The sequence below is a fragment of the Emydura macquarii genome, unplaced genomic scaffold, assembly GCF_026122565.2.
Source record: "Emydura macquarii macquarii isolate MOO-44397 ecotype Brisbane River unplaced genomic scaffold, CSIRO-AGI_Emac_v2 contig_3692, whole genome shotgun sequence".
In the NCBI taxonomy this organism is placed as follows: domain Eukaryota; kingdom Metazoa; phylum Chordata; order Testudines; family Chelidae; genus Emydura; species Emydura macquarii.
The window spans coordinates 1,119,217-1,138,841 of NW_027133829.1; the positions used below are offsets into that span (position 1 = coordinate 1,119,217).

Below are 19,625 nucleotides of genomic sequence, written 5' to 3' on the forward strand. Positions count from 1 at the left end.
GCATGTGGTTTGTGTGTGTACAGAGACTTCATTTAGAGTGACAGAGCTGGTGCATATCAATTTCATTGATAAATTGACTAACCTATGACCTTTCAGAGTTCAATAGGAAGCATTGAACTCTGTAAGATGGCAGTTCCTAAGGTTTCATCTGGGACTGGGGATAGCGGCTGGGAGTCATTCTATTGCACAATCCCACGAGTGGCTGGCCAAAAGCACTCACTCATTAACATTGGAGCCACTTATCTGCAGGAGAATGTGAGTGAACTGACCCAGGAGTGGGTGGTTCACATAGCAGGGCAAGTGTGAGATGGGCTCCGGGAGAGAGGGATTGGGGTGACACGGAGATATACCAGTCCAGATTTCAGAGGGGAATGTCACAACTGGAAAAATATCCAAAAAATTGAAAAAGAGCACACTGGTAACTATCTTCAAGAATAAAGGAGATGTGCTAGAATGAAGTAATATTCAATGACTCACATAATAAAAACAGTTGGAAAGAATTATCAAGAGAAGACTTTGGGTAGAGGTGAGCATCAAGTAAGCAACAACCTATTTGGGTTTATGCCAGGAAGATCAACAAAGGATGCAGTGTTTGCAGCTCGAATACTGCACGAGCAGTACAAGGAGAAATGCAAGAAATACATTAGGTGAATTTAGAGAAGGTTTATGACAGAGTTTCTAGAGAGTTGTTATGGTGGTGCCTGCAGTTGGGCAAAATCCACTGGAGACATTTGCTAGAATATGATGGACATGTATGAGGGTAGCACACTGGTAGTGAGATGCAGCTGCAGCTTCAGTGAGTCATGCAATGTAAGAGTAGGTCTATATCAAAAATCAGCCTTAAACCCATTGCTATTGTTTAGCTATATTGCTATTATTGCATATCATTATGCAATGAAGAGAAATACAAATTGGAAAGGGACCTAGAACTATGGAAGGCTGCATTAGAAGAAAATGGCTTATGAATCAATTGACAGAAGAGAGAATATATGCAATGCTTCACTGAAAGGAACAATGAAAAGTCAGTAAAACTAGATGGCATAGAGTTAAAGTTTGTGCAACAGTTTAAATACCTCGGTTCAGTGTTGAGCCTTGACGAGAACGTGCATGTGAATGTTAAGAGCCGCATGAAAAGTGCTTAGTATAAATGGAGGGAGATGACAGGAATTCTCTGTGATAAGAATATGCCAAGTAAACTAAAGAACAAAGTGTATAAGATCATGATTATGCCAGCCATGATATATGGGTTGGAATGCTGGCCAGTGAGGAAGAAAGAAAAAAAAGCTACTTCACAATACTGCAATTAGAATGCTCAGGTGGACACTGGTTAAGACAAGAGCTGATACACTTTGAAATGGTAGGAGCCATGATGCAGGTAGCCCCCATCACAGAAAAGATGAGGGAGTATCGACTGAGATGGTTAGATGTGAGACTGTGACGTGTGGGATATGTTGGCCAGAGAGTACAAGAGCTAGAAGCCATAGGACAAAGACCATAAAGAAGATCTAAAAACAGGTGGATCAAGATTCTCAATGAGGATATGAAGAAAGTTGGTGTCACAGAAGAAACACTGGATAAGAATGCTTGGAGACAAAGAACAAGAGCCACCAACCGAGTGATGGGACAACACGAAGGCAAAAAAGAGAGATTGCTTTTAATCCCTCAGTCTCAAAGTGTTTTACAAAGATTTCACCACTATTACAAATGGGATAAGTGAAGCAGAGAGGTTAAGTAGTTTGCCAGTGGTTGCATCTTAAGTCAATGACACAGCTCGAAATAAAACCCATTTTTCTTAACTGCTAGTCCTTCATTTACTCTGCAATGTGTTCTCAAGACTACACTTTCAATTCAGCTCCATTCATGTATTTAAAAGGTATGCAGGGTAACTGATTCTCACTTTGTCAAAAAGTGGAGGCAGGATGAGAGGCCAATATTATATTTCAACTTAGACTCATTCCAGGGCTGTATCTAATTTTCTTCTTGTCTTCCTAGTTCTAGGAAGAAGACCCAAGCTCTGATGATGACTTAATAGACCACCTCAGCAGCACATGGGAAGGAAACACTTGCTGGAGAAGCCTTAAGGCTGGGATTTTCAATAAAGCCTAAGGGAGTTTTCAAAAGGACCTATGAAAGGCAATAGGAGCTGGACACAACTCCCAAACACTCTTTTGAAAATCCCAGCCTAAAGTATGAAAGGTGGGGCAAGGTTTCCCCTATGTAGAGCAGAAGTTTACTAACTGATAAGCCACAATGGCTGCTATTATAAAGGTTATATAACCATACTTACCACAAAGTGGCATATATTGGCTCCAATTTAACTTAAAGGCTACGTTAGAGTCCATTTTTCTCCTGTATCTCACCTAACATAGGTAGACGGGCTGATTTTACAGAAGAAAAACAAATGTTGTCTGATTGGTGGCAAACTACAACACTTTAAGCCCAATAAAGTTGCAATCCAAATTTCAGCACACATTTTTTGGGTACTACCTTCTTAAACAGGTTAAATCTTTTGAGGAAGAGGCAGATGCAATAAAATCACTTCCCATGGGATGGATGACAGCAGCTTTATTCTTATCCGTCTCTGGTGAATTATAATGTATGAACTTAGCTAGCAGACTATGTTGTGTTGGCTTATTTTGCTCTTAACTAATGTTGAAATTTAGGACATATACCCTTCTGGTGATAATACAATATAATTGGTCTGCATCACACCCCAAACCAAATGCTGGATATCACTGAACTATTGAGGACCGTGTCTATGAGCACCTTAGAAATCTATACCAATTACTTCACATTTTGGGTGCAGGCTACACAGTGCTTACTAGTAAATAAATACACTTTATACAAGTTAGATAAAAATAGGAGTAGATGTGCTGAAAAATCCTACCCCTCTAATACTCTTCACTTGCCTATCATATCACAGGCCTAGTAAAATGCTTTTTAACCTCTCAGGGGAAAAAGTAAATATTTCTCTGGAACAACCTACAAGATACTGCTGATTGCACAAGTGTGTTACAATTTGATTCTATTTTTAGTATTCTTATTTGTCTTGTTTAACTAATATTCTGCATGGTAAACTCTCCGAATAAATCTCCTGTCTAAATACAGTATGAGCTCTCTGAAAAATAGAGGAAGAGACACGACTTTTTATTCCCTATATTTAAATCGTACGAACTGAATGGACAGTTTGAAATTTTAGTTAGAAGAGTTTTCAGAGCCAAAACCCAAATAAGGAAATCACTCCCCACTCCCGTAGTCTGGGCTTCCAGATAGCTGCTTCTTGTAATTTGAATCTTAAAGAACTTGATATCGTCTGTCAAAACTTTTAACAGTTTTCCAAAGAGTTCCACACTGCAGAAACATTCTTCTCCAAGTGCATAGATAAACCACTACAGTAACTTTAAGATAATTAAGTATATCAAGTATTAAACACATGGACAAGGTTAACTCCTGCCCCCATCCTGATCATCCTTGTCAAATAGAATCAGGCATTTCAGACCCAGTTTTGCCACTGTAATTTCCAGAAGACTGATCCAGTCTAAAGCATGGTTAAATGCTTATGCTCATTAAGTAAAATCATACTGAAAGATGGTTCGCATACAGTCAGCAAAAAAGAGACGAGCAGGTGAAGTCACACAGACAACTCCCTGAAATCTTAGAAGAATAATTCTCCATGAGGATTCCTAGTGTTTAATTCTCACTGCATTACACTAAAAATGTACTTCAAGGGACGAAAACCAACCCTCTTCCTCTAAAGCAGGAATTCTAATTGAGAGAGCTACCATCCTGAACTTTTGGGGCTTCATGAACTTGTTTGGTAGCCTTAGAAATACAATTGGCTTCCAACCTCTGTCCTTTTTCAGTAGAACCCCTTGCCCCTCTAAAGGGAAGGAACCAACTCAGTGGAGAAAGTTCACCTTTTGCCTTAGTAGAAGCTCATGAGAGGGATCCTTGAAGAGAGACAGGGAACGGAGGAAGGCTCAAAGATTGGATGGTGTAACCTGAAGTTATGACCTCCAAGACTCATTGGTCTCTGGTGATCCGCTTCAAAGCCTGGTGGAAATGGAAAGTTGTGAGGATAGTACTAAATTACTATAAATCACTGTGGTTGACATAAGTCTGGTAAAGCCTGGTAAGTCTGAGTGCTAAAGAATTCTGGGAACAAGACCTCTTAGCACAAGACAGATTGTATGGCAAATCACTAAGAATACAGAATTTGCACTTGGCACTGACATAAGCCATAAATGTTTATCCTAGCCTTGTGTGTGTTGCTGTGCTGATGTGACAGACCAACGTTCATGATCAGCCAATGGCCAGTTTGCCTAGTATGTACACGTGGAGATGAGTAATGGTGAATGTGGGACTAAGTGACCTGGGTCAAATGGCCCTGTAAAACAGCACGATATCAGGTGCCCTAGTGAATATTTGACAATATGTATATATCAGCCAATCCCTGTTGTCCCTCCCAAAATTAATTAGAAAAACAAGTTATAAATAATCATGATATGCTAAATAAGTGATAGCAGAGCATATTTTGGGGACATGTGACTCCTTTGGGAAAAGGGTATAAGTACTGGGGAATATCACATGCCTTATGGAAACCCCAATTAACACCTGAAGAGGGACTTTGGAACTGGAGAGTATCAGGGTAGCCAAACACCCTATCACAAGGGACCGTTAAACAGATCAGGTACTCAAGAAGAAGAAGAGGAAGAACCAGAGGGTCTTGGGGTAGCCAACACCCTGCTTCGAGGAACTGAGAAAACAGACCAAGTACCTGAAGGGGCAAGGAAGGAAGGAAGGAAACAGTCTCTACCTAGAATTGGTATCTATATCTTCTTTGTTTGCTAATTAAGGTACTATGTGGGGCCAGCATAGTTACTGGGGAGGTATGCTTGGGGAATTGAGGCTTATTAAGGAGAGGCACTTCATAGCTTTTTCTGTTTGTCAGTGATACCTGCTTTCCAATAAATAGCTTTGTATGGAAAAAATTAAATCCTAGTTTTCACTGGTACGGTTATTGAGTACCCAGCTGTGGGTATGTGAATTGATCCCAGCTCAACAACAGTGTGGTCCACAAAGGAGGGGAGGTGGCCTAAAAGGCACAAGTGTAAAATCAGAGGAACAGGAACTTTCGAACCCTTGACAAACCCATCAAAACTACTGTTTAGATGATACCTGGGTGGTCCTCTGAAACCTGTCTCTTTCTGGGGGTCTTTTGTATCCCAAGAACTGAGCAGGGCATGATTGCTGGGCAGTCTATGATCTACTGAAATGCTTCTTGCTTGCAGGTTATAAATGCTCAAGAGTCCTGGAGTCCGTAAGCAAGTGCAGGGAATCATTCATAGTCTCCAAGAAGAGTTTATGATCATCAAAGGGAAGTTTCTCTATTGTATTTTGGACTTCTTCCAGAAACCCCAAAACCTGGAGCCAGGATGCCCTGAGCATAACCACCACCATGGAGATGGATCTGATAGGAGCATCTGCAGCATCTAAGGATGCTTGAAGAACTGTTTTAGTCAATAGCTGACCCTCAGCAACAGTAGTTTGGAATTGTTCCCTGCAATCCTATGGTAGATGTTCTATAAAGGCCACCAGCTTGCTGCAATTAGTAAAGTTACAGTTAGCCATGACCACCTGATAATTTGTGATATGAAACTGCAAGGTTGCTGCCAAGTAAGACTTTTGTCCAAGGAGGTCCTTGTCATCAGGGGTAGCCCCTGAAAAGTGCTGTCTATCCCACTCATTCATAGAATCCACCATGAGGATAGGTAGATAGAGGATGGAAAAATAAAAAGTCACAGTCCTTCAGGGGCAAACAACACTTCTTGTCAGCCCTTTTGCACATTGGTGGAATAGTAGCTGGAGTCTGCCTTACCATTTAAGCCAGACCCAGTAAAGCCTCATTAATAGATAGCACCACACTGGAGGGTGTTGCTGACTGCAAGTGTCAAGCAACCTGTGTTGATGGTCTGACTTCCTCTGGAGGGATCTGCAGGGTACCTTCTACATTTCTGATCAGGTCCTGGGATTGTCTGCAGTCATCAATGATGAAAGGAAGGTGAAGCATAAGCATCTGATCCAGCACTGATGACAAAATGGGAGTTTCAGGGGTGACTTCCTCATCTGCCTTAGCTTCCGACTCCTCAACATCTCTTCTTCACCTGGAAGAGTAGAGGGAGAACGTGGAATCCTGGACTCCTGCATAGATTGTATCAGCAGTTTATTAAACTGCTACCAATAGGCAGCTCACAGGTCCCAATATAGCCACTGCGGTGGTCAACAAGAGAAAAGAGGTGGCAATACAGGGTTGGTTACACCATGCTTGATGCACTATGATGTCCCTCCTGCATGAGGGGGGGTTCCCAAAGAAGTATATAGGAGAACCCCTAACAGAAAGCCAGAAGACTGTCTGGGAGTGCTCATCTTCTTCCACATCCTCTGGGGGTGGGTAAGAGTCAATGAAGATGGAAGAAAGTCCTGTTCCAGGGAGTGGCCACTCAGAGATCAGGGCCTCAATACCATGAATGCTTGGAATTTACAGCAGTGGGAACTCTGATTCGTTTGACACAGAAATCCCTCAAGTATTAAACCTCTTGCGGCACCGGAAATGACCCTGGTACAGACATCATAGCCAAAGTCATCATGGCTGGAGCAGATGGTACCAGTAATCCTTAGCATTCCACTGGCCTTGTCGGACACTGATGTTTGCTTGGTACCGAGGGTACCACTTGTTCAGGCACCCCTGGCTGAGCTACTTGCATTGGTAGCAATGGCTGAGTTAAGACGAGTGACAGCACCAATGGCTGAGCAGAATACTTCAGTGCCAATGACAGAGCCGAACTAGATGGTACCTCATGTCTCTCCTCACTAGTGGAGGGTAAAGATGCTCTATAGAAGCCATGTTTCCCTCTCCTTGGAGCTCTGGGACTTTGCAGGCCTGCCAGTATCAAAGGAAGAGTCCTTGGCTCCCTGACACCCTTGGAAACTGAGGACACAAGCTGGTCTTTTCTGGAACTGGCTCACTAGATAAAGAGTCCAAGCTTCTCTTTTCCAGGAATCTTCCCAGAGTGTTCCAAAGGTTTACCCTTCTTAGGGGAAGTATGTGTCAAGGTGGTGGGACTCTGAGCCCATCTGGGGACAGATGTATGGAGGTTGGAGGGTCTCCTGACCTGTCTCAAAGGGTGGTTGAAGTGAACATTCCATTGGCAACAGTCTGAGCTTTATATCCCTGTTCCTCCTAGCTCTGGATTTAAGGGCTAAACAAAGGGAGCACTTTTGGGAGATATAGGACTCTCCCACTCAACAAACATACTTGGAGTATCTGTTGCTGACCACTATAGCCTCTCAGCAAGAGAGGCAATGTTTGAAGCCTGGAGAACCACACATACCCCACCAAGAGAAGACAAACTTCCCAGGGGAAAAGAGAGGGAAAAACAGCCCACTCAGCTAAATTAACTAACTATACTAACAACAACACTAAACTAAACTAACTTTAACAGAAGTAAAGAGAAAGGCCAAGTACGCTCAAGGCAGAGATACTAGTGTTCCATCTGGGGTCAAGGCAGGAGAGAAAGAACTAAGGACGGTTGTCCACATCTTTTTTAAAGTATGGTGCCCAGAATTGGACACAAGGACACAATACTCCAGCTGAGGCTTCAGCAGTTCCAAGTAGTCCAGGACAATTATCTTTTGTGTGTTATATACGACACTCCCATTAATAGACCTCAATTATATTAGCCTGTTTTGCAACTGCATCACACTGACGACTCCTATTCAATTTCTGACCCACTATAAGCCCCGGATCCTTTTCAGCAGTGCTACCACCTAGCCAGTTATTCTCCATTTTGTAGTTGTACAATTGATTTTTCCTTCCTAAGTGAAGTACTTAGCACTTGTCTTTATTGAATTTCATCTTGTTGATTTCAGACCAATTTTCTAATTTGTGATGGTCATTCTGAATTCTAAACCTGTCCTCCAAAGCTAGCAACCCCTTCCAGCTTGGTGTCATCTACAAATACTATAAGTATATATTCTCCACTCAATTATCCATAAGACTGGCCCTCCCAGTTTGACAGTGAACCATTGATAACTATTCTTTCAGCATGGTCTTTCAACCAATTGTGACAAACTATGCTGGTAATTACTTCCCATTCTATTATCCTGTAGGTGCTCACAAATTGCTTAATAATTTGTTCCAGTATCTTTTCAGGTATTGTAGACCAGTCAGTCTAACTTCAATTCCCTGGGTCCTCTTTTAAAGAGTTTGCCCTTCTCTAGTCCTCTGGGACCCCATCCATCCTCCAGGAGTTCTCAAAGATAATTGCTAATGGTTATGAGATTGCATCAGCTAGTTCCTTAAATACCCACAGATGACTTTTGGACTTGAGTACTTCTAACTTATCTATATATTCTTCAGCCTGTACTTGCCCCCTATTTTGTTTTGTGTTCCTTCCTCTTGTTGTTAATATTGTGTTGGGTATTTGGTCACCATTAACCTTTTTAGTGAAGACTGAAGGAAAATAGGCTTTAAATATCTCAACATTCTTTGTGTCACCAATTATTATCTCTCCTTCCCCACCAAATTAAGAACCTACACTACCTTCTTTTGTCACTCTCTTGCTTCTAATATATTTAAAGAACCACTTCTTATTGCCTTTTATGTCCCTTGCTAAGTACAGCTCATTTTGTGCCGTAGCCTTTCTGATTTTGTCCACAAATGCTTGTGCTATTTTTTTTTTTTTTGCAATCCTCCTTAACAATTTGCCCATGTTTCCACATTTTGTAGGATTTCTTTTTGATTTTCACGTCATTAAAGAGCTCCTGAAGGAGCCATATTGGCCTCTTACTATTCTTCCTATCTTTTCTTCACATCGGTATTGTTTGCAGTTGTGCCTTTAGTATTATCTCTTTGACAAACTGCCAGCTGTCCTGAACTCCTTTATCCCTTAGATTTTCTTCCCAAGAGGGCCTTGCCTACCAGTTCTCTGTGTTTCTTAAAGTCTGCTCTTTTGATGACGAAGATGAAGAAGAATCACTTCAATCTAAAATCAGAAGGCAATCTGTTATCAATCCAAACAAATCTCTGTTCTTTTTAAATAGCTCCAGAAGAGACTTATTCAGAAATTTCCTAACATAGAAAGAGCTCTTTTAAACTCCAACTAAAGCAAAACTCTAATATTATATTCACCTTGAGACTCACATTGAGATTCTTAGAAAGTTTATGAGGTATCACTAACCTAAAGCGAAATAAATTTCCCTGTGGACTAACCCAGAAAAGCTTTATGGTACAAGTTAGTAAAACCATCCACACAAAACTCCTTTCCTGAGATTTATAGGTTCCCAAAAAGCCATAACTCTAAGAATAGCAAGGAAGGGCAAAAGGAAGCTCCTTTGCTTCTGCAGTGAGTCTAAAGGCAATCACATCACCTCCAGAGCAAAGATATATTCCCACACTACAACACAATAAAAATCTGATTGCACAAAATGCCATGATTTCTAAAACACACAATTTATTCTATCTGAACAGAAATTACTTTTTTTTCCAGGTGTATCTAATTTTACATTATCCTAAGGACAGCACTCAAACAGGGAGGATTGGTGTGTTGTTCTGAGAAAGAGTGAGAGTACATGCACACTTTATATAAACCTGATTTGTGATAAAGAGCTGCACAGTACATTACCCAAACAAGAAGCCAAGGGAGTCCCTAGATGATGCCAGTTAAGAAGAATATGCTAAAGTCAGTAACTAGAGTTTTCATATGGTTCCCGATCCAAAGCCCACAGAAGTCAGGGCAATAGTACTAAAATTTTTATATGTACCAGAATCCCATATCTGATTACTACAATCTACAGAAAGATCAATAAGAGGGAGAGATGCTGGGTCACTAAGAGTTTAACTCAAGATGATCTAAGTGAGGTCAATTTTATATCAGACCTGTTACTTCAGTGTGAGTGTGCCAAGTGATTTGAAAAAAGTTTATGTTAAAACCACCAAGAGCCACTGTCTGAAGAGAATAATGCATCCACCCATCAGTGAAAGCAGCACAATGTCAAATTCTAGAGTAGTCTGAATTTTGGCAATAGGCAAAGAAAGGAAAGGGTACATTCTTTTTTTCTTTTTACAAGTTCAGAAGCCTTTCTCTAACAAATTTTCTTTCTGAACAGGATTTAGGAGGGTTCTACATAAACACATCTATCCCTTGCCATGCCTTCAAACTTTGGAGACTGCAGCTACTGAATTCCAAAAAGCAAATCAAACTTAGTGCAATCCACCATCTGGAATTTGATGATCCCAAAGTTGCAAAGCTATAAATAAATATTGGAATTGCCAAGGAACTGGGAAAATTTGCCACAGAATTCACTCACTGTTGGTGCGGGACAAAAATAAGAGGTACTGAAGTGAAACAAACAAGAGGGTTATCTGCTGAAATTGAACAAGTATAGCATACAGGGCAGATCGTGAAAACCACTGCTTGTGTGAATAATCCTTCCTCAGAGAAGTAGTCTCATTGAAGTCAATGGGTTTTTATAAGATCTTAAACTGCTACAACTCTTTACATTATTTTTTAAATGAAAAATGGAATATACTTTCTATTAAAACACCAACTTTCCCATTAATATTTTATATAATTGGCAGATAATCTAATATCTTTGAAAGGAAACTTAAAAATGAGATTAATTCTGAACCACAATACCTGCCAACCAAGCAAAATACGTTTCTCCCCCACTCATAGCTTATAACCATGGACTGAAGGGTATTTTGGGTTTTTTTGCTTAGTTGTAGATAGTAACCTGTTTTTGTAATCCACTACAAATATAGCCTTAACATGGTAAAGAAGCTGTAAAATGGAAAGAAGTAATGAATTTCAACTCTAATGCCTGCAATAAACCATCCCATGAACACTGAAAATGTCATTTATATTCCTAAGTAACGCAAGAAGTCCCTATCATCACCACTTCATAATCAAACCAAACACCACCACATTTTATTTGCTCTGAGATTTTAAAAACATGGGTTTGGTAGTTCTCTGTACTTAATACTTAGAATATATATGCACACTATATTCAAAGTACTGTTAAACAATCATCATTCAGAAAACTACAATTTATCATGATTATGTTTCTTATTTAATTTTGTGTTTTTCTCAGATTAGGTCTTCAATAGAAGGCATTCATCCTTGGCAATTTTTGATGAACTTTTACTTCAGTAGTAACTATTACTATGTTATGCAAACGAATAGTCAAGATTTTGGAGGCAATTCAAATTGTCTAGTTTTATCTTGTCATGTGATGATCTAGTAAGCATTCCTCATTAAAATCTACAGAAGTGTACAGGAACAGCTAGCTTAGAAGACAAAGGCTGCAATATTTGAATAGTCATAAGCAGTCAATTGCTAGAAGAGATGTCAACATGGCCCTCCGAAATTATGCCAGGAATATAATGCAAGCATTCTGTCACTGAAATGTAGACAGGTTGAGGGACTTTGCTACTCACAGTCAATTCAAACCTGGTGAACTATTTCAAATTGGCCAATCACAACAGAAGAGATATTCCCTACCCAACATAATTTACACACACACACACACACACACACACACACACACACACACACACACACACACACAAAATGAAACAAAGTTAAAAGACCAATTGTGATCCAACGCCCCAACATAAAAATACCATTTGAACCTTTATATATGGAGCTGCTGGTAAAAGTTCTTAATACTCTCAATCTAGTAACCACAAACATCACTGCGTCTGTGTTGTTGAAAGAATCATTAGGGATTCAGTTGAGTACAATAGAAAACAAAGAAGTAAGAATGTGAAGCAAGATTCTTCACATCTCTGTTATTAAATAATTAATGTATATATTAATTAGCTGTATTCTTTAAAATCTATCATAAGGGATATTTTAATATATTATTCTAACTAGTAAAAGAATATCTTGTGTGAAGTCTGCAAAATGAAATATTAAGTTATTTAGCTTTATCTTATCTTATATTTGTTTATACTTTGAGGGGAATAAGTTTGTCTATGTGTAAACTATAAAATAATCTGAAAGCAGAGATAGATTTAGTGAAACCACAACAGAAGTCGTAGCTTATTTACAGAAGTTGTGATTGATTTTATTTTCTATGGTAGCTGCCATTGTAAGTAATATTAATCGGAATAATTATTAAATGTTGAAATTAAGAATGGGAAATATTACAGTAACATTGATTCTTGCATCCGCAAAAATTTCAAGACTGTTAAGGTGACTACAGTATACTGTGCTACTTATTAAACCTTTCTTTCAATCAATTTACGTCTGAGAAAATTATGATAAATCTTACCCACCACCATAACCCAATATATGTAAAATTGCCAGTTCTTACCCTCTCCTTACTTTAAGTACCCAAACAATGATTGTGGCCATGCCCAGTCTACTCTAGTATACCCAAAACAGGAACCAAACTCCACCAATTACAAAAAAAAAACCCTGATTTTATATAAGTTAAAAGAACAAGGAACTACTTGGATGAAAATTAAAGACCAGCAGAAGAGTTTTTTGAGCTTGCCAAATATATTTTATTCTTCTAAACCTAACAAGTTTGTTATTGGTTAAAAATCAAGAAACAAAGCATCAATAAAAGAGCAAAAAGGAAGTATTTAAAAGAACTCACTGATATAGTACTCTTGCACACTGCTTGTGTAACCATACACTGCAGAGTATCCAAAAATGATGATCATGACAACATCTCTGCTATCCAACTCTACGATATGCGCTGAGTGACCCTCCACAGCATACTGTTGGCCATGTATAAGTACTGCAGGAGTTTTGGTACTCCATGTTTGACTGTTTATGCTGAATATCCATAGCTCATCAGTGACATTCCCATTATTTGTTTCAATTTTGCCTCCATACATGTAGATGTCTTCCTATTAAAATTAGAAAAAAAAAGTGATGTTAAAGAAGATCATATCCAAACTCCATTATTGCTACACCATATATAAGAATGTAAGTAAACGACCTCTTACAAATATTTAAACACAGGCTATGTTCATCAGCTAATTATCAGCCCAGTTTTTAGACAACCCCTTGAGCTAAAGCAATAATAATGTTAAAAAGGATATTGCACAAGAACAAACCCTAATAGAGTGAAAAAAGACAAAAATCAATTTCAAACATGGATATTTCGAGGACAAACTTTAATGTTCTAGATACTTTTCACATTCACTACAGTTCTCTCTTCAGAGTGCTAAAAGATTTTAAGTGACTCTTTTTTTTTAAATATCTACATAGATTCCAACTTTCTTCCTATCCCCTGACACAATCTCAGACTATGGCTACACTACAAACTAGGGGTGTGATTCATAGTTCCCATAGACATACCCACGCTAATTTTCATCTGAGCTAGCACACTAATAGTAGTCTAGCTGCACTAGCACAGGCAGTGGCAGAAGCAGTACAGGTTAGCCACCCTGAGTATATACTCCCAGAGTTTGTACTCAAGGAAGCTAGCACATGCCACCACTGCCCGCACTACCGCAGCCACTTTACTATTTTTAGCATGCTAGTTTAGATGACAGCTAGTACAAAGAAGTCTATGGGAGCTAGGAATAACTCCACTAGGTCATAGTATACATGTGGCCTCAAAGATCACACATTGCAACAATATAGAAAATCCCAAAATAGGATTCCTTGGCCATAAATGTTTGGGGAGGGATTGTTTGTTTGCCACAGAAAGAAACGGAGCAGCGGATCTTCAGAGTACTCTGGCTATCAGATGCTGGTTCCCTAGACCTGGGACTCCTGCAGCCAGGCTTTATGCATCCCAGCCAGTCTAGGGTAGTATTATAAAGGACATGGACGGAAAGGGAAGCTCAGATATCAGCAGCATAGTGTGGAGCAGAGCTGAATAGCAGGACTGAGCTTCAACTATTTCCTTTCACTGCCCACTCCAAACCTTTTTTGGCCTCTAGTAATAATAGGGGTCATATAATGGGCAGAGAGGAGGGGATAGTTGAAGTCTAACTTGTCAGCAGTGCTAATTAAGCAGCAAGTCTCCAGAGGCAGAACAAACTGTGGTATATCAGAGGAAGTCTCAGTCAAACAGACTTCAGGAAGTCTATCATACTCGGACTTACCACCTGAGACCTGACTTAATCTGGGGAAAGGGGAAAACAACATGGAAAAAGGGAGGTGTAAAGGTTAGCAGTAGGGATGGGGAGAAAAGAAGCTCTTTAGTGACTCCTTGGCCCCACTGTCCATTTGTCTCCAGTCCCACCACACTGCCAATTTTTATATCTCCCTTCACTTTTCCTTGCTCTATCCGTTCTTTTTCGCCACAGCCCCCACCCATCTACTGAGAAGTGAAAATTAGGGCAGAGAGGAGTCGTAATCCAAAAAATGTCCTATGTTTCATTGGGTAAATCCTCTGTTGGATCACCCTTTTGTCCCCTCTCCCACACCCACACATTCCCCCCCCCCCACTCCTGTCAACCCTTCCCCCTACACAGCTGCACTACCCTGTGTGTGGGGGGGAGGCATGTGTTTTTACAGATGCAAAGTAAATTTCTTTATATCAGAAACAAATTCAGAATGTAAGTAGAAATCTTTAAAAACCTTTGTGTAATGAAAGTACGAATTACAGATCATTAGCCTTTATTTGCAAACACAATACATTAACATTTCAATTTTTCACTAAAAGTTGCTCTATTATTTATTCAGAACACAACATACACTACTGAAACAAAGCACTGAGAGTAAATTTGTGAACAGTCTAAGCATTAATAACAATTAAATCAAATTTAGGTCTAACCATTAAACAAAAAGCACCAAAGGAAAGAAAAGCTTTAAAATTTTTCCAGTGCATAATCATCTAAGGAAATGATGTTAATTACACCTATACAGGTAGTGAGAAAAAATCTTTGCCCATTGGTGAATTAAATTGGTTTACTGCACAGCACAAGGAACTATCAGATTGAAAATAGATTTTCCTGTAATGCATTATATGGAAAAGCACATTTATATAAAAGTTTATCACCACATTTTCTTGTTTGCTCCACTAATCCCCATTCCATCCTCTGACACACCCCTTTGGTAAATATTGGATAATATACTTTTAAAAATTTATTAAAAAATAAATGCAGTTTCAACAAAATTGAACTTAAGCATATCACAAATGAAAAAAATTAAAAGGTACAGTAATTCTTATTTGGAGAATATGCCGGCTTCCCAAAGAGTAAGTGTTAAATGTTAATGATAAAAGTAAAAAACACACATCAAGGGCATGGAAGCCTCGTAAGATAAATGTTCGTTTCAGCAAACATGGATCTACAGGTGTTTATGTAAATGTGACTGAGTGAATGAGCAGACAAGTCTAGAATTGATGTAAATATGGAGAAGCGGTCTTTGGGGCCTGATAAGATTGATAACATATCTGTGAATTCAGAAGTGGGAGCAAGATCTTTGGATTTGCTGGGAAGTAGAAATGATTAGTTTTTTATATATCCTCATGACATCTCATGTTTATTCATTATCAACATGCTTGAAAAATTACCTTGCCTTTCTCCATGGTAAGATGTTAACCAAAGATGTTGGACAATTCTATTGTCTATCTGTCCATCCTCCCTTGACCTCTATAAGTACATACTGTCAAAATTCTTTTGAAATTCAATGAAATCCTGCATGTCAGAACAGGATTTTGTTACACTGCCCAACTATCTGAAATCAAAATAATGGATTTGTCGTCATGTGTCCATTCCCCGACATGTGAATTGGTTTAAAATTTTAAAACATTTTGTTTTGGAGAGACTTGTCCTGATATTTATAAACTCTTTCATTTTATTTTATATTTTAATGGGCTTTTGTCAGCTGGTAAAAGATGAATGAATAAGTAGTGCTCGTAAGAGGATTCTAGATATATCACTTGAATAAAAATGCTGGAAAAGTCCGTTCCTACAAGGTGAAATGCAAACCAAAAGATTAGTGAGTTAACCATAGATTTTTGTGCTGAATGCCCAAAAAAGACTGTTATTGACCTTTGTAACTGTTGTTCTTTGAGATGTGTTGCTCATGTCTAGTCCAATTAGGTGTGCGCCTCATGCACAGTCTCTAGAAGGGTTTTCCCCCAGTGGTACCCGTAGGGTCAGCTCTGGAGCCCCCTGGAGTCATGCCTTCATGGCACTCTATATAAGGCTCTGCCAACCCCTGCTTTTTCGGTTCCTTGTTGCCAGCAGACTCCGACAGAGGAGTAGGCAGGTGGGTCTTGGAATGGACATGAGCAACACATCTCAAAGAACTATTAGTTACAAAAGTCAGTAACCATCTTTTCTTCTTCAAGTGCTTGCTCATGTCAATTCCAATTAGGTGACTCCCAAGCAGCTCCTTAGGAGGTGGGGTTGGAGTTCAACGGGTAACTGATTGTAATACTGCTCTACCGACTGCCACATCATCTCTGGCCTACTGAGTGATAGCATAGTGCGCCACGAAGGTGTGGATGGATGACCACATTGCTGCCCAACAGATGCCCTGAATTTGGACTTGTGCTAGGAAAGCTGTCAAGGTCATGTGGGCTCTTGTAGAGTAGAATGTCAGTACTGGAGCCGGTACCTTCGCCAGGTCATAATAGGCCTTGATACACAACGTAATCCATAACGAGATCCTTTGGGAGGAGACCAGAAAGCCCTTAGTTCTGTCTGCTATCTGAGACAAAGAGTTAAGATGTCTTCCTAAATGGTTTCATCCTCTCGTCATAGAATGTTAATGCCCTCTGGACGTCCAGAGAGTGGAGCTTCTGTTCCTGGCTACTGGCATGCAGTTTGGGATAAAAAACCAGGAGAAAAATGTCTTGATTTGAGTGGAACTGTGATACAACCTTCAGAAGGAAGAACAGGTGTGGTTGCAGTCAAATGTTGTCTTTAGAAAAGGATGTATACGGAGGCTCTGAAGGCAGGGCTTTGAGTTCTGAGACTCTTCTGGCTGACATGATGGCCACTAGGAAGGCTACCTTCCAAGAGAGGTATAGGAGAGAGCATGTGGCTAATGGCTCAAACAGTGGTTTCATCAGTGCTGACAGAAACAAGTTAAGGTCCCATCAGGGAACAGGCTGGCGTGTTTGAGCCTGTCAAGGTCCTTGAGGAAGCGACCTACTATGTAATTTGCGAAGATTGAGCAGCCAGCCACCCACGGATGAAAAGTTGAAATTGCAGCCAAGTGCACCTTAATTTAAGATATTGAAAGACCTTAATGTTTGAGGTGTAGCAAATAGTCGAGGATAAAAGGTACGGATGTCCCCTCCAGAGAGGTGCCTTTCTGCGAGGACCAGAGAGAGAACCATTTCCATTTCGCTAAGTATGTAGCCCTAGTGGAGGGTTTTCTACTTTCCAGGAGGATCTCTTTGACTTGTTCTGATCCTGCGGGTTCCTGATCCTGTGGGTTCAGCCACAGAGCTTTCATGCTGTAAAATGTAGGGATTGTATGTTTGGATGACGGAGGTGGCCTTGATCCTGAGTGATCAGGTCTGGCACTAGAGAAACGCTGACAGGGATCTCCACTGAGAATTCGAGAAGCATGGTATACCAATGTTGGCGTAGCCAAGCTGGGGCTACCAGAATCATTGAATATTTGTCCCTCCTGACTTTAGAAGGACCTTATGGACCAGGGGTATCAGAGAGAATGCATAGAGCAGATGTCATGTCCTTGGGATGAGAAAGACATCCGCCATCAACTACAGGCTGAGATTCTGGAAATAGCGGAACTGCGTGCACTTCCTGATGGATTCCGTCAAAAATAAGTCTATCCAGGGAAGGCCCCATCTCAGGAAGATGTAGCTTGCCACACCTGGGCAGAGACACCATTCGTGGACAGATATCAACCTGCTGAGGTGATCCGCCAGCACGTTGTGAGATCCCGGTAAGTACAAGGCTTCTATGTGAATCTCGTGAGCTATGCAGAAGTGTCAGAGATCGAGGACTTCCTGACACAGCCTGTCTGTTTATATAGAACAATGCTGTTGTGCTGTCTGTTCTTAATGCAATACATTTATTTGCCTTTCAGATGGCCACTAAAGGCTTGGCAGACCAGTTGCACCGCTCTGAGCTCCCTTACACTGATGTGGGTGACCAGATCTTCCTGTGACCACAGACTTCAAGTCCTGAGGTGGCTTAGATAAGCTACCCAGCCTGTCACTAGGTTAAGGATGGGAGATGGGCCTTCAAATGGGACTCCTGCACAGACCAAACGCAGGTCTCGCCACCAGTGGAGTGTCTCCAATACTAATGCCAGGATAGATAGTACTTTGTCTATGCAATCCTGGGATGGTTGGTAAACTGAGGCATAATCTGGCATGATGAACCACATAAGTGCAAACTGCTAAATGGCCCAACAGCCTCAGGCAGTTTCTGACAGTGATCATGGGGTGTCGCTTCCATTCCTCTATGATGGAGCATATGGCTCAGAACCGTGACTCTGGAAGGGAGTCCTTGGCTTGGTTCGAATCCTGGGCTGCCCCGATCAATTCTATCCTTTGAGTGGGAATCAGTACTGACTTTTGTGCATTGATTAGAAGGCCCAGCCTGGCAAACATCAGTTTTATGAACTCTAAGTCCAATTCCACCTGATATATGGATCGGCCTTTGATCAACCAATTGTCCAAGTATGGGTAGACCTGTATTTTCCACCTCCTTAGGAACGCAGCCACCAAATCCATGTGTTTTGTGAAGACTCTGGGGGCTGCAAGGAGATCAAACAGCAGTACTGTAAACTGGAAGTGCAATCAGTTGACCACAAAGCAAACAAATCTTCTGTGCTGTAGGATGATCGACACATGGAAATGTGTGTCTTTGGGATCAAGAGTGGCACACCAATCTCCTGGATTCAGAGAGAGGATGATTGATTCTAGACCTGAGAAACCTCCACAAATACACGAAGAAGCTGAGATTCCAAATGGTCTCCCTGGCATCAGTCAGACTGCCTTCGGCTTTCGGGATTAGGAACTACTGTGAATAGAAGCCATTTCCCCTTAGCTCCTGAGGAACCTCTTCCACCACTCCCACTGTTAGGAGTTGCTGCACCTCTTGAATCAGAAGTTGCTTGTGAGACAGGTCCCCGAAGAGGAACAGGGAGGGTGGGGAATGTGTGCGGGAAAGGAGGGAGCTGAACTGGATAGAGTTCTATTGCAGTACCCAATGGTCTGTTGTAATCTGGGCCCACGCAAGGTAGAAGTGGGATAAGCGGTTTGAAAATAATAGGGATGGAGGATCCAGGATTTGGGTTGCTACACTGTCCCAGGGCGCAAACTCAAAGTTTCTGTTTTGGCCCGAAGGGATGTTTCCCTGAGCCCCCACCATGGCCAAATGAGGGCACATAGGGACTCCATCTATTGTTCATTCCCTGTCTCCCACCAAAGTCTGTCTTTATTGGGGCTGGCAGAAATGTGGGAGTGCTTGAGGCCTAAAGTGCCTTCTCTAGGGTGCCGATATCTGTAACCCCAGGGACTTGAGGGTGGCCCTTCAGTCCTTTAGACTATACAGTTTTGAATCAGTCTGATCAGAAAATATGACTGACACTCAAAGGGGAGGTCCTGCACAGTCTGCTGGACCTCATGGGGAAAGCCCGAGGCCCGTAGCCACAAACTGC

The 19,625-nt window shown here is 40.8% G+C and overlaps 1 protein-coding gene across 5 annotated transcripts in view; it reads right to left on the reverse strand.

The window, feature by feature from the left end:
* ATRNL1 (attractin like 1) overlaps positions 1 to 19,625 on the reverse strand; it is a 944,263-nt gene that overhangs the window by 745,192 nt on the left and 179,446 nt on the right. For all 5 annotated transcript variants that reach the window (XM_067537030.1, XM_067537032.1, XM_067537033.1 and 2 more), the window contains exon 8: positions 12,667 to 12,922. In XM_067537030.1, coding sequence (XP_067393131.1) covers positions 12,667 to 12,922 — 256 coding nt within the window. The remainder of the gene's footprint in view (positions 1 to 12,666; positions 12,923 to 19,625) is intronic.